Source organism: Mobula hypostoma, chromosome 2, assembly GCF_963921235.1.
Source record: "Mobula hypostoma chromosome 2, sMobHyp1.1, whole genome shotgun sequence".
In the NCBI taxonomy this organism is placed as follows: domain Eukaryota; kingdom Metazoa; phylum Chordata; class Chondrichthyes; order Myliobatiformes; family Myliobatidae; genus Mobula; species Mobula hypostoma.
Window position 1 is genome coordinate 117,834,861 of NC_086098.1, and position 15,358 is coordinate 117,850,218.

General features: G+C 43.9%; 1 protein-coding gene across 4 annotated transcripts in view; it reads left to right on the forward strand.

The window, feature by feature from the left end:
• nvl (nuclear VCP like) overlaps positions 1-10,693 on the forward strand; it is a 162,123-nt gene extending 151,430 nt beyond the window's left edge. For all 4 annotated transcript variants that reach the window (XM_063040507.1, XM_063040509.1, XM_063040508.1 and 1 more), the window contains one exon: positions 6,513-10,693. In XM_063040507.1, the coding sequence (XP_062896577.1) occupies positions 6,513-6,557 (45 nt within the window). In that variant the 3' untranslated portion in view covers positions 6,558-10,693. The remainder of the gene's footprint in view (positions 1-6,512) is intronic.
• The last annotated feature ends 4,665 nt before the right edge of the window (positions 10,694-15,358 follow it).

Sequence of the window (15,358 nt, forward strand, 5' to 3'; positions counted from 1 at the left end):
TTGTTTGAATCTCCCCCACTCTCAATGGAAAAAGCCTATCCACGTCAATCTATCCCCCTCATAATTTTAAATACCTCTATCAAGATCCCTCAACCTTCTACACTCCATAGAATAAAGACCCAACTTGTTCAACTTTCTCTGTAACTTAGGTGCTGAAATCCAGTTAACATTCTAGTAAACCTTCTCTGTACTCTCTCTATTTTGTTGACATCTTTCCTATAATTCGGTGACCAGAACTGTACACAATACTCCAAATTTGGCCTTACCAATGCCTTGTACAATTTTAACATTACATCCCAACGCCTATACTCAATGCTCTGATTCATAAAGCCCAGCATACCAAAAGCTTTCTTCACCACCCTATCCACATGAGATTCCACCTTCAGGGAACTATGCACCATTATTCCTGGATCCCTCTGTTCTACTGCATTCTTCAATGCCCTACCATTTACCATGTATGTCCTATTTTGATTAGTCCTACCAAAATGTAGCACCTCACATTTATCAGCATTAAACTCCATCTGCCATCTTTCAGCCCACTCTTCTAACTGGCCTTAATCTCTCTGCAAGCTTTGAAAACCTGCTTCATTATCCACAACAGCACCTATCTTAGTATCATCTGCATACTTACTAATCCAATTTACCACCCCATCATCCAGATCATTAATGGATATGACAAACAACATTGGACCCCGTGTACAGATCCCTGAGGCACATCCCTAGTCACCGGCCTCCAATCTGACAAACAGTTATTCACCACTACTCTCTGGCATCTCCCATCCAGCCACTGCTGAATCTATTTTACTACTTCCATATTAGTGCCTAATGATTGAACCTTCCTAACTAACCTTCCGTATGGATCCTTGTCAAAGGCCTTACTGAAGTCCATATAGACAACATCCACCGCTTTACCCTCAGCAACTTTCCTAGTAACCTCTTCAAAAAAATTCAATAAGATTTGTCAAACATGACCTTCCATGCACAAATCTATGTTGACTATTCCTAATCAGACCCTGTCTATCCAGATAATTATACATACCATCTCTAAGAATACTTTCCATCAATTTACCCACCACTGACGTCAAACTCACAGGCTGATAATTGCTAGGTTTACTCTTAGCACCCTTTTTAAACAATGGAACAACATGAGCAATACGTCAATCCTCTGGCACCATCTCCGTTTCTAATGACATTTGAAATATTTCTGTCAGAGCCCCTGCTATTTCTACACTTAATTTCCCACAAGGTCCTAGGAAATATCCTGTCAGGACCCAGAGACTTATCCACTTTTATATTCCTTAAAAGCGCCAGTACTTCCACTTCTTTAATCATCATAGTTTCCATAACTTCCCTACCTGTTTCCCGTATCTTACACAATTCAATATCCTTCTTCTTAGTGAATACCGAAGAAAAGAAATTATTCAAAATCTCCCCCATCTCTTTTGATTCCACACATAGCTGTCCACTCTGGTTCTCTAAGGGTCCAATTTTATCCCTCACTATCCTTTTGCTATTAATATAACTGTAGAAATCCTTACTTGCCAAAGCAACTTCATATCTTAGCTTTTCTAATTTCTTTCTTAAGATTTTTACATTCTTTTTGTTCCTCGAACACCTCATTTACTCCATGCTGCCTATATTTATTGTAGATATCTCTCTTTTTCCAAACCAAGTTTCCAATATCCCTTGAAAACCATGGCTCTCTCAAACTTTTAACCTTTCCTTTTAACCTAAGAGGAACGTAAGGATTCTGTACCCTCAAAATTTCACCTTTATATGACCTCCATTTCTCTATTACATGCTTCCCATAAAACAATCTGTCCCAATCTACTCCTTCTAAATCCTTTCACATCTCCTCAAAGTTAGTCTTTCTCCAATCAAAAATCTCAACCCTGGGTCCAGACCTATCCTTCTCCATAATTATATTGAAACTAATGGCATTGTGATCACTGGACCCGAAGTGCTCCCCAACACATACCTCCGTCGCCTGACCTATCTCATTCCCTAACAGGAGATCCAACACTGCCCCTTCTCTAGTTGGTACCTCTATGTAGTGCTGCAAAAAAAAACTACCCTGCACACATTTTACAAACTCCAGACCATCCAGCCCTTTTACAGTATGGGCTTCCCAGTCTACGTGTGGAAAATTAAAATCTCCCATGATCACAACCTTGTGCTTACTACAAATATCTGCTATCTCCTTACAAATTTGCACCTCCAATTCTCACTCCCCATTAGGTGGTCTGTAATACACCCCTATAAGTGTTACTGCATCCTTCCCATTCCTCAATTCCACCCAAATAGCCTCCCTAGACAAGTCCTCTGATCTATCCTGCCAGAGCACTGCTGTAATATATTCTCTGACAAGCAATGCACCACCTCCCTCTCTTGTCCCTCCAATTCTATCATACCTGAAGCAACAAAATCTAGGAATATTTAGTTGCCAATCAATCCCCTCCTGTAACCATGTTTCACTAATAGCTACATCATACTTCCAGGTATCAATCCATGCTCTAAGCTCATCCACCTTTCTTATAATGCTCCTTGCATTAAAATAAATGCATTTAAGACATTTCCCACCTCTTACTCTCTGTTTATCACTAACAGTGCAAACAACTTTACTATTTTCTTTTTTTTCCTTCTCCCCTACATCTGTTCCTACACTCTGGTTCCCCTCCCCTCTTGTATCTAGTTTAAATCCACTGGAGCCTCTCTAGCGAACCTACCTGCACGAATATTTGTCCCCCTCCATTTCAGATGTAAACCGTCCCACTGGAACAGGTCCCACCTTCCCTGGAAAACTGCCCAATTATCTATAAACCTGAAGCCCTCCCTCCTGCACCATGTCTTCAGCCACGTGTTGATCTGTGCTATCTTACTATTTCTAAACCCGCCTGCACGTGGCACTGGTAGCAATCCTGAGATTACTATCCTGGAGGTCCTGTCCTTTAACTTGGCGCCTAACTCCCTAAACTCACCTTTCAGAACCTCCTCACTCTTCCTACCCACGTCATTGGTCCCTACATGGACCACGACATCCGGCTGCTCACCCTCCCTCTTGAGAATACTGAGAACTCGATCTGAAATATCGCGGACCTTGACACCAGGGAGGCAACAGAGACCATCCGGGATTCTCAATCTCTTCCACAGAACCTCTGAACTGGCCCCTTAACTATCGAATCCCCTATCACTACTGCTCTCCTCTTTTCCCTCCTTCCCTTCTGAGCTGGGGGTCCCATCTCGGTGCCAGAGACGCAACCACTGCAACTTGTCCCTGGTAGGTCATCCCTATCAACAGTATCCAAAACGATGTACTTATTATTGGTGAGAATGGCCACAGGGGTGCTCTGCTCATTCTGTCTATTCCCCTTCCCTCTCCTGACAGTCACCCAGCTACCTGTCTCCTGACTCTTAGGGGTGACTATCTCTCTGTAACTCCTGTTTATTTCTGCCTCTGCCTTCCGAATGATCCGAAGTTCATCCAGCTCCAGTTCCCTAACTTGGTTTGTCAGGAGCTGCAGCTGGATGCACCTTTTGCAGGTGTAGTCATCAGGGATGATTGTGCTCGCCCTGACTTCCCACATACTGCAAATGGAGCACACAATTGCCCTAACTGCTGCCTCCATTACCTACTCTTAAGGTAATTAGATTTATTAAAGGAACTTACCCGGCCTTACCTCACTTGGAGTGAAGCTCTTCCTCAGCCTCTGGAGCCAAGGCCTTCCTACTCTGTCTCCCTCTACTCCGTCGCCCGCTCTGTTAATCTTCTCTCTTTCAAACACTCCCACTCCCTCACGGTCCGACTTAGACGCGCTTGCGCAGTCACGTCCTGTTCAACTGCCAAAGAAATGGCAGTTCCTTGTACTTCACTGGAATACTGATAACATCTGTCTTTAGCTTCTCCCTCTCAAATTGCAGGGTGAATTATGATCACTGCCCGAGGGCTCCTTTACTTTCAGCTCCCTACTCAAATCTGGTACATTACACAACACCCAAAACAGAATAGCTGATTCCCCTAGTGGGCTCAACCACAAGCTGCTCTAAAAAGCCATTTTGTAGACATTCTACGAGTTCTCTCTTGGGATCTAGCACCAATCCTGATTTTTCCCAATCTATCTGAATATTGAAATCCCCCATGATTATTGAAACATTCCCTTTTTACATGCCTTTTCTATCTCCCATTTTAATTTGTTGGGCTACGAGCCTTGTATGTAACTCCTATCAGGGTGTTTTTTTTAATCCTTGTAGTTTCGTAACTTTACCCACAAGAATTCTACATCTTCTGATCCTGTGTCACCTCTTTCTAAGGGTTTGATTTCATTTATTACCAACAGAGCCATACCAACCCTCTGACTGCCTACCTGCCCTTTCGATACGATGTGTATCCTTGGATGTAAAGCCCCCAACGATAACCCTCTTTTCAGCCATGACTCAGTGATGCCCACAATGCCATACCTGCCAATCTCTAACTATGCTACAAGATTATCTCCCTTATACCATATACTGTGTGCATCTGAATACAATGCCTTCAACCTGTATCTGTCACCCTTCTACATTGCAATTCATCCCACTGATTACAATTTTGCCCCATTGTCTGCCAGTCCTTTCTGACAGTCTGACTCACGACACTGCTTTGAATCCAACAGCCCCATTCTCGACCTTATCAGTCTGGCTGCCCTCCCCTCCAAATTAGTTTAAACCCTCTCCCAACAACTCCAGCAAGCCTGCCCGCAAAGATATTGGTGCTCTTCAGGTTCAGGTGTAACCTGTCCCTTTTGTAGAGGTCATACCTTCCCTAGAAAAGATCACAATGATCCAGAAATCTGAAACCCTGTCCCCTGCACCAGATTCTCAGCCACACATTCATCTGCCAAATCATCCTATTGTTACTCTCAGTGGCACAGGAAACAAGCCAGAGATTACTACCATGGAGAATCTGTTTCTCAGCTTTCTACCCAGCTCCCTAAATTCTCCAAGGACCTCCTCACTCGTCCTACCTACGTCATTGGTGCCAATATATACACCAAGACTTCTAGCTGCTCACCTTCCTCCTTTAAAATGCCATGGAGGCAATCCGAGACATCCCTGACCCAGACAACATATCATCTGGGTGATTCTATCCTTCTGTATGCTCCTCTAACTATGGAATCCCCTTTCACTACTGCAGTCCTCTTCCGAGAAAGAGTCACCTCCCCCACAACAGTATATTTATTAATGAGGCCATAGTGGCACTCTGATTTATATGCCTCCTGCAATTTCGGGGTGTCTACCTCCCTGTAGCTCATATCTATCATTTCCTGTATGTTGCCCAACTTGAGGGGCAAGTTTGTTTTTACACAGTATGAAATGAGCTGCCAGAAGGAGGCTGAGCCAAAGGCAAAAGACTGTTGGACAGGTACATGGATTGGAATGGCTAGGTTATGGACTTAATACTGGTGAATGACACCAGCTTAGATGGGCCTCTTGGTTGGCATGGACCAGGAGACTCAAAAGGCCTGTTTCTGTGTTGTATGACTATCACAAGATAGAAATTAAATCCGTGTCTAACTGGAGTCAGTGGCCTACTGTTCAATGGTGAGGGGGTTTTTGAGGTGTTCAGGCTCAAGTTGAAGTCATGTTACCAGCTCTTTCCGGAGTGGATCACTGCAGGATCGGATTGGAGGGAGTAAATGGATAGAAAAGGCCACTCCAGTGGTTTGCAACAAATGCAATGGGAGAGGGGGCAGACCAAGTGGCTTGGGATTCCTGAAGATGAGAGAAAGGTTTCACAGTTTGGAATGAATGTGCGATTTTCCCTTTGGGCCATTTGGCCTTACTAAATTTGGTGTCTTTTCCACCCAGATTGTCCAGTGGATGGATTCTCTACCCAGTCAGTTTCCCTAAAATTAGAACTATCAATCAGCCTTGCCTTTCACTACAGTCAAGCATTCCCAGTACCAAGTTCATGAATTTGAGAATCACCAAAAATCTTTCTGATGTCATGTTGAAAGACCAGACTCAGGCTTGCCTCTGGAGAGGGCAAAGTTCCTGATTTTTAAAAAACCATGATCAAAATCGGAACGCTCAGAAGCAGACAACACCTCAAGGTGTGGTTGCAGTGGAACAGATTCAGGGCAATGTAATTCATAGACTAGCAAACAGAACAAAAATGAAATAAGTGTTGGTGTAGGTCAGGAAGGCGCAGGGTTGAAATATTTTTGGACAGCAAAGCAGCTGTCATCAGGATGGAATATCTATCCAGAGGACAAAGTTCAGTGTCAGGCGCTCAGGCCCACCTCTTCCACGTGGCGGACTTTGGTGAGTTGGCTGGTTGTTAATTAACTGCCTTACCTTGGGAATGCCAGCTGAGCACGAGTTTTATTTCTCCATACAAACCTGAGCTGGCTCAGCCGTTATCTTATCTGTCCTGGAACCAGTTTCATTTCTGTTTAACCCTGAAGGGTGGTTCAGTTTTACTCAAGCCTTTCTCTCTCCTCCCACCTGATGTGGTCCTCTCACTCTGTCCCTTGCAGGATCAGCTGATGTACAAGCAGCTGCGACAGTCCCTCAGTCGGTGAGAAGAATTGATGTTGTGGTGTTGGTGAGGCCCCTGTTGTTGCCTTTGCTGGAGTAGCCCTTACAAGCTTGGACTCTGAGGATGGGCCCCAAAGTAAATGCCATTAAAAATACCAAACTCCTCTTTCCCCATTAAATAATGGCACCAGGATTGAAGACCTGTTTGGATCTGGTTTTGGAAGTGTCTAAACTTTGTTTCTCTGGGCACAAACTTAGGAGTGGGTGTTTGTAATTAAGGGGGTATTTGGATTTAAATTTGTGATGGGCTAAAGAGGAAATTCATAGACAAGATGAATTTTGCCAAACCTGGGGGGAGGGGGGAAAACGAGCTATGATGGTACAACACATAACTGAACGCTGCGGAAACCTTCCCGATTCACTCTCTCCCACTGTGGGGAGCTTGCACTGTTTTAAGAGTGAGATAACTTCAGTGCAAACTCGTGAAGTGTAGGCCCAGCTCAAAACACAATGGGCCAAAGGACCCAAACCATGTTGTACTGTTCTAAAAAGTGTAATCGTGCTTGAACATCTCTGTTGGCACCATCTAACCTGGTCTGCTCTTGCTATTCAAACACAACTAAGGTGGAGATCTGCTGTCAGCAGAATTGGGCCCAATTTGTTGATTACTTTGTGTTATTGCAGCTGCTCATATTTTGGCAGCACTGCAGGTACTGAATTGCTATTATCTCACCATCAGCTGATAAGATGGCAGTTTCACTTTGGTTGAAGAATTTCTTTAATTACTCTTATGCTTCAAGTTTTATTTTTAATGTTTGTAGCTGGGCTAGCAGCATGCTGGGGTTATCCTCAGTGCTTAAGTGCCATTTTCCCCTCCTTCCTGAGCTTAAAGTGGAGGAGTTGCTTTGTAACAGTACGAACTGTAGTGAGGTTCATCTGAATCAGTGCCAAGAGCTGGGCATGCTGCAGCCATCACTTTCTCTCGGCCACTGTGAACATCTGCTGTGGAGCTTCAAGAGCCCAGTCGCAGAAGCCAGATTAAAGTTTCACTGGAGAAAAAGACTTAACTGCTGGGATCTAGCATGTAATGATCAAGTCCTAGCTGCTGATGAAAGTTCCATTGTATTTGGAAATCCTGATGGTTTAGTGCTTTTAGCTGCTTTAACCTCAGGGGAAAATTACTGTAACATCTATGTGAATTAGAAAGAAATACAATTGTGAAAAACTAAAACACTGTACAATATTTTGTGCTGTACTTTCTACAATATCAACTCTTAAAGGCCATGACTGCCACACAATCTATACTTTGTACTGTTTGTGAATTCATCTATTAGCGAGGGATCAACCTATTTTTTCCATTTCCTTTTTAACTTCAGACAGCCTAACATTACAACTGAAAGATTAGTATTGAGATCAAGACCATAACCATAAGACCAAGGAGCAGAAGTAGGCCATTCGGCCCATCGAGTCTGCTCCGCCATTTTATCATGAGCTGATCCATTCTCCCATTTAGTCCCACTCCCCCGCCTTCTCACCACAACCTTTGATGCCCTAGCTACTCAGATACCTATCAATCTCTGCCTTAAATACACCCAATGACTTGGCCTCTACTGCTGCCCGTGGCAACAAATTCCATAGATTCACCACCCTCTGACTAAAAAAATTTCTTTGCATTTCTGTTCTGAAAGGGCGCCCTTCAATCTTTAAGTCATGCCCTCTCGTACTAGACTCCCCCATCATGGGAAACAACTTTGCCACATCCACTCTGTCCATGCCTTTCAACATGCAAAATGTTTCTATGAGGTCTCCCCTCATTCTTCTAAACTCCAAGGAATACAGTCCAAGAGCGGACAAACGTTCCTCATATGCTAACCTTCTCATTCCTGGAATTATTCTAGTGAATCTTCTCTTGTACCCTCTCCAAGGTCAGCAAATCCTTTCTTAAATAAGACCAAAACTGCCCACAGTACTCCAAGTGAGGTCTCACCAGCGCCTTATAGAGCCTCAACATCACATCCCTGCTCCTATACTCTATTCCTCTAGAAATGAATGCCAACATTGCATTCGCCTTCTTCACTACCGACTCAACCTGGAGGTTAACTTTAAGGGAATCCTGTACGAGGACTCCCAAGTCCCGCTGCATCTCAGAACTTTGAATTCTTTCTCCATTTAAATAATAGTCTGCCCGTCTATTTTTTCTGCCAAAGTGCATAACCATAAACTTTCCAACATTGTACTTCATTTGCCACATCTCTGCCCATTCTTCCAATCTATCCAAGTCTCTCTGCAGACTCTCCGTTTCCTCAGCACAACCGGCCCCTCCACCTATCTTCGTATCGTCAGCAAACTTAGTCACAAAGCCATCTATTCCATAATCCAAATTGTTGATGTACAATGTAAAAAGAAGCAGTCCCAACACTGATCCCTGTGGAACACCACTGATAACCGGCAGCCAACCAGAATAGGATCCCTTTATTCCCACTCTCTGTTTCCTGCCAATCAGCCAACGCTCTATCCATGTAACTTTCCCGTAATTCCATGGGCTCTTATCTTGTTAAGTAGCCTCATGTGTGGCACCTTGTCAAAGGCCTTCTGAAAATCCAAATATACAACATCCACTGCATTTCCCTTGTCTAGCCTGCTGGTAATTTCCTCAAAAAATTGCAATAGGTTTGTCAAGCAGGATTTTCCTTTAAGGAATCCACGCTGAGTTCTGCTTATCTTGTCATATGCCTCCAGGTACTCTGTAACCTCATCCTTGACAATCGACTCCAACAATTTCCCAACCACCGATGTCAAGCTAACAGGTCTATAATTTCCTTTTTGCTTCCTTGCCCCCTTCTTAAATATCAAGCTAGGCCTTTTATCAATGTCACTGGATTGGAAGTTTCCTATAGATTTTAGTGAGGTTAACTAATAGAAGCTTTGAAGGATAGAGTACAAATAACCCAGGAGTTGTATTTGACTGATGTAGTGATGGTCAGTATTCACTAGAATGCTGCAATCCCAATAGTGAGTTAAAAAAAAAACATTTGATCATGGAAGGATTTCTTCTGCAAGTTATGTGCAGATTACATCTACATCCAGATCCTGCTTCCTTCCCCCTGACCAGGATGCCAAGTTTACAGCAGTAATGGACAAACACCTGCCATTGCACAGGGAGGTTTCACTTTATAACAAAGTGAAGCACCACTGCTGAGGAACAGTGGGTCAGTGACCGAGTGAGGGGCTCAGCCCATTTCCTGCTGTTTCTTCCTCCAGCAGTTTTTGCTCTCCGTTCCAGAAGAGTATACAGCATGGAAAAAGTCCCTTCAAACCAACTGGTCCATGCCAACCACAGTATCTGCCCAGTTAATTCCAGTTGCCTGCATTTAGCCCATAACCCAAGGATCTCCCCTCCATGTACCTATCCAACTGCCTCAAGGCTTGGAAATGTGCCAATCTCACTACTTCCTCTTTACCTGTGAAGTACCTCGTGTCTCTTAATTCTCTTCCCTCCAATTCTCTGCCTGCTGATTTTGGGCTTTGACCCTGGGGAAAAGACTATGATCACCATACCCTTCATCTCATCCTCCAAGAAATAAAGATCTATTGTGATCAACTCAAATTCATTCTGCCTCCTTTTCAGCTTGTCTTTTCTATAAATGACAAAAACTGTACAATACTCCCAGTAACACATCCCTACTCCTGAACTCAATATCCTGGTTAATGCTTCACCTCCTCCTACTTGCACAGCCCGTCAGCAAATTGTGCATTTGTACTCCCAGCTTCCTGTTGTCAGGGGCCAACAATGAAGCAATTATCTGTATAATGCCCTCTGCAGTTTCTTCCCTAGCCTCCTGAGGTCTGGGAATGCAACTGGTCAGACCCTATGCATTTTCCCAGCCCAGTGCAATGCAATTCAAGTCTGCAAATACCTCCTGCCTCCATATGCATGTATCCAATCTCTAATCATTTTACTATTATAACTGAAGAAATGAGAATTATTCATTCCTGCTTGACAAATCAGCCAGAGTTCACTGAACTTGTTATCTCTCACTTCAGCCCAACAGGAACATGCTGACCCTGGATTCTTGCTTTGGCAGTTTTAAAAACCCACATACCAACTCTTCTTTTGCCTGTAAATAGTAGGCATTTGACCCCAGCTAGATCCCACCTAACATAGAAACATAGAAAATAGGTGCAGGAGTAGGCCATTCGGCCCTTCGAGCCTGCACCGCCATTTATTATGATCATGGCTGATCATCCAACTCAGAACCCAGCCTTCCCTCCATACCCCCTGACCCCTGTAGCCACAAGGGCCATATCTAACTTCCTTTTAAACATAGCTAATGAACTGGCCTCAACAGTTTGCTGTGGCAGAGAACTCCACAGATTCACCACTCTCTGTGTGAAGAAGTTTTTCCTAACCTCGGTCCTAAAAGGCTTCCCCTCTATCCTCAAACTGTGACCCCTCGTTCTAGACCTCCCCAACATCGGGAACAATCTTCCTGCATCTAGCCTGTCCAATCCCTTTAGGATCTTATACGTTTCAATCAGATCCCCCCTCAATCTTCTAAATTCCAACGAGTACAAGCCCAGTTCATCCAGTCTTTCTTCATATGAAAGACCTGCCATCCCAGGAATCAATCTGGTGAACCTTCTTTGTACTCCCTCTATGGCAAAGATGTCTTTCCTCAGATTAGGGGACCAAAACTGCACACAATACTCCAGGTGTGGTCTCACCAAGGCCTTGTACAACTGCAGTAGTACCTCCCTGCTCCTGTACTCGAATCCTCTCGCTATAAATGCCAGCATACCGTTCGCCTTTTTCACCGCCTGCTGTACCTGCATGCCCACTTTCAATGACTGGTGTATAATGACACCCAGGTCTCGTTGCACCTCCCCTTTTCCTAATCAGCCACCATTCAGATAATAATCTGTTTTCCTATTTTTGCCACCAAAGTGGATAACTTCACATTTATCCACATTAAATTGCATCTGCCATGAGTTTGCCCACTCACCCAACCTATCCAAGTCACCCTGCATCCTCTTAGCATCCTCCTCACTGCTAACACTGCCACCCAGCTTCGTGTCATCCGCAAACTTGGAGATGCTGCATTTAATTCCCTCATCCAAGTCATTAATATATATTGTAAACAACTGGGGTCCCAGCACTGAGCCTTGCGGTACCCCACTAGTCACCGCCTGCCATTCTGAAAAGGTCCCGTTTATTCCCACTCTTTGCTTCCTGTCTGCTAACCAATTCTCCACCCACACCAATACCTTACCCCCAATACCGTGTGCTTTAAGTTTGCACACTAATCTCCTATGTGGGACCTTGTCAAAAGCCTTTTGAAAATCCAAATATACCACATCCACTGGTTCTCCCCTATCCACTCTACTAGTTACATCCTCAAAAAATTCTATGAGATTCGTCAGACATGATTTTCCTTTCACAAATCCATGCTGACTTTGTCCGATCATTTCACCGCTTTCCAAATGTGCTGTTATCACATCCTTGATAACTGACTCCAGCAGTTTCCCCACCACCGACGTTAGGCTAACCGGCCTATAATTCCCCGGTTTCTCTCTCCCTCCTTTTTTAAAAAGTGGGGTTACATTAGCCACCCTCCAATCCTCAGGAACTAGTCCAGAATCTAACGAGTTTTGAAAAATTATCACTAATGCATCCACTATTTCTTGGGCCACTTCCTTAAGCACTCTGGGATGCAGACCATCTGGCCCTGGGGATTTATCTGCCTTCAATCCCTTCAATTTACCTAACACCACTTCCCTACTAACATGTATTTCGCTCAGTTCCTCCATCTCACTGGACCCTCTGTCCCTTACTATTTCTGGAAGATTATTTATGTCCTCCTTAGTGAAGACAGAACCAAAGTAATTATTCAATTGGTCTGCCATGTCCTTGCTCCCCATAATCAATTCACCTGTTTCTGTTTGCAGGGGACCTACATTTGTCTTTATCAGTCTTTTCCTTTTTACATATCTATAAAAGCTTTTACAGTCCGTTTTTATGTTCTCTGCCAGTTTTCTCTCATAATCTTTTTTCCCCTTCCTAATTAAGCCCTTTGTCCTCCTCTGCTGAACTCTGAATTTCTCCCAGTCCTCAGGTGAGCCACTTTCTCTGGCTAATTTGTATGCTACTTCTTTGGAATTGATACTATCCCTAATTTCTCTTGTCAGCCACGGGTGCACTACCTTCCTTGATTTATTCTTTTGCCAAACTGGGATGAACAATTGTTGTAGTTCATCCATGCAACCTTTAAATGCCTGCCATTTTAAAAAAGGAGGGAGAGAGAAACCGGGGAATTATAGGCCGGTTAGCCTAACGTCGGTGGTGGGGAAACTGCTGGAGTCAGTTATCAAGGATGTGATAACAGCACATTTGGAAAGCGGTGAAATGATCAGACAAAGTCAGCATGGATTTGTGAAAGGAAAATCATGTCTGACGAATCTCATAGAATTTTTTGAGGATGTAACTAGTAGAGTGGATAGGGGAGAACCAGTGGATGTGGTATATTTGGATTTTCAAAAGGCTTTTGACAAGGTCCCACATAGGAGATTAGTGTGCAAACTTAAAGCACACGGTATTGGGGGTAAGGTATTGGTGTGGGTGGAGAATTGGTTAGCAGACAGGAAGCAAAGAGTGGGAATAAACGGGACCTTTTCAGAATGGCAGGCGGTGACTAGTGGGGTACCGCAAGGCTCAGTGCTGGGACCCCAGTTGTTTACAATATATATTAATGACTTGGATGAGGGAATTAAATGCAGCATCTCCAAGTTTGCGGATGACACGAAGCTGGGTGGCAGTGTTAGCAGTGAGGAGGATGCTAAGAGGATGCAGGGTGACTTGGATAGGTTGGGTGAGTGGGCAAACTCATGGCAGATGCAATTTAATGTGGATAAATGTGAAGTTATCCACTTTGGTGGCAAAAATAGGAAAACAGATTATTATCTGAATGGTGGCCGATTAGGAAAAGGGGAGGTGCAACGAGACCTGGGTGTCATTATACACCAGTCATTGAAAGTGGGCATACAGGTACAGCAGGCGGTGAAAAAGGCGAACGGTATGCTGGCATTTATAGCGAGAGGATTCGAGTACAGGAGCAGGGAGGTACTACTGCAGTTGTACAAGGCCTTGGTGAGACCACACCTGGAGTATTGTGTGCAGTTTTGGTCCCCTAATCTGAGGAAAGACATCTTTGCCATAGAGGGAGTACAAAGAAGGTTCACCAGATTGATTCCTGGGATGGCAGGTCTTTCATATGAAGAAAGACTGGATGAACTGGGCTTGTACTCGTTGGAATTTAGAAGATTGAGGGGGGATCTGATTGAAACGTATAAGATCCTAAAGGGATTGGACAGGCTAGATGCAGGAAGATTGTTCCCGATGTTGGGGAGGTCTAGAACGAGGGGTCACAGTTTGAGGATAGAGGGGAAGCCTTTTAGGACCGAGGTTAGGAAAAACTTCTTCACACAGAGAGTGGTGAATCTGTGGAATTCTCTGCCACAGCAAACTGTTGAGGCCAGTTCATTAGCTATGTTTAAAAGGAAGTTAGATATGGCCCTTGTGGCTACAGGGGTCAGGGGGTATGGAGGGAAGGCTGGGTTCTGAGTTGGATGATCAGCCATGATCATAATAAATGGCGGTGCAGGCTCGAAGGGCCGAATGGCCTACTCCTGCACCTATTTTCTATGTTTCTATGTTTCTATGTTTCTATCCACCGTCAATCCTTGAAGTATCATTTGCCAGTCTATCTTAGCTAATTCATGTCTCATACCTTCAAAGTTACCCCTCTTTAAGTTCAGAACCTTTGTTTCTGAATTAACTACGTCACTCTCCATGTTAATGAAGAATTCCACCATATTATGGTCACTCTTACCCAAGGGGCCTCTCACGACAAGATCGCTAATTAACCCTTCCTCATTGCTCAAAACCCAGTCCAGAATAGCCTGCTCTCTAGTCGGTTCCTCGACATGTTGGTTCAAAAAACCATCCCGCATACATTCCAAGAAATCCTCTTCCTCAGCACCTTTACCAATTTGGTTCACCCAGTCTACATGTAGATTGAAGTCACCCATTATAACTGCTGTTCCTTTATTGCACACATTTCTAATTTCCTGTTTAATACCATCTCCGACCTCACTACTACTGTTAGGTGGCCTGTACACAACTCCCACCAGCGTCTTCTGCCCCTTAGTGTTACGCAGCTCTACCCATATCGATTCCACATCTTCCCGGCTTATGTCCTTCCTTTCTATTGCATTCTCAGTTAGCCCTGCTCTTGCTCAAGACCAACAGAATTATGGTCAAAAACTGCCACTTGTTACTTGGTCTAGCTCATATTGGTCCTTCACATTCTATGTATTACATCTGTAATTTTGTTCATCTTTCTACAGCTGCAGAATAACCACAAACTCAACTTGAAGTATTAAAGCCATTTATTTTTCAACTGCAAAATGGAAAACATTGGGTGGTTTTAACATCGGTACAAATACATGCAATGTACACCAGTGCAGAAACTGATCCTTGCAGTCGAAACAGGAAGAGGAAGGGTAAGGGGAAGCAGTTAGCAACCAGTGTACAGTGAGCAAGTTCCCCCACAAGTATTCTTGGCCACACTCATCCTTTAGTCAACTTTATGAACCAGTACAGAGCCTTTAGTTTTTCCCCCACACCCAAAGGCAGGAATTTGTTATTCTCCTTCATCTGATATTAAAACCCTGAAAATGGAGGGTAGAGGAACTGAACTTCAGGAGACTGACTTAGATACTTAAACTTGATGGAAAACTTAAAGTTTAATCCCATCCAATTTGGAGTTGCCATTGTTACAAGTATACC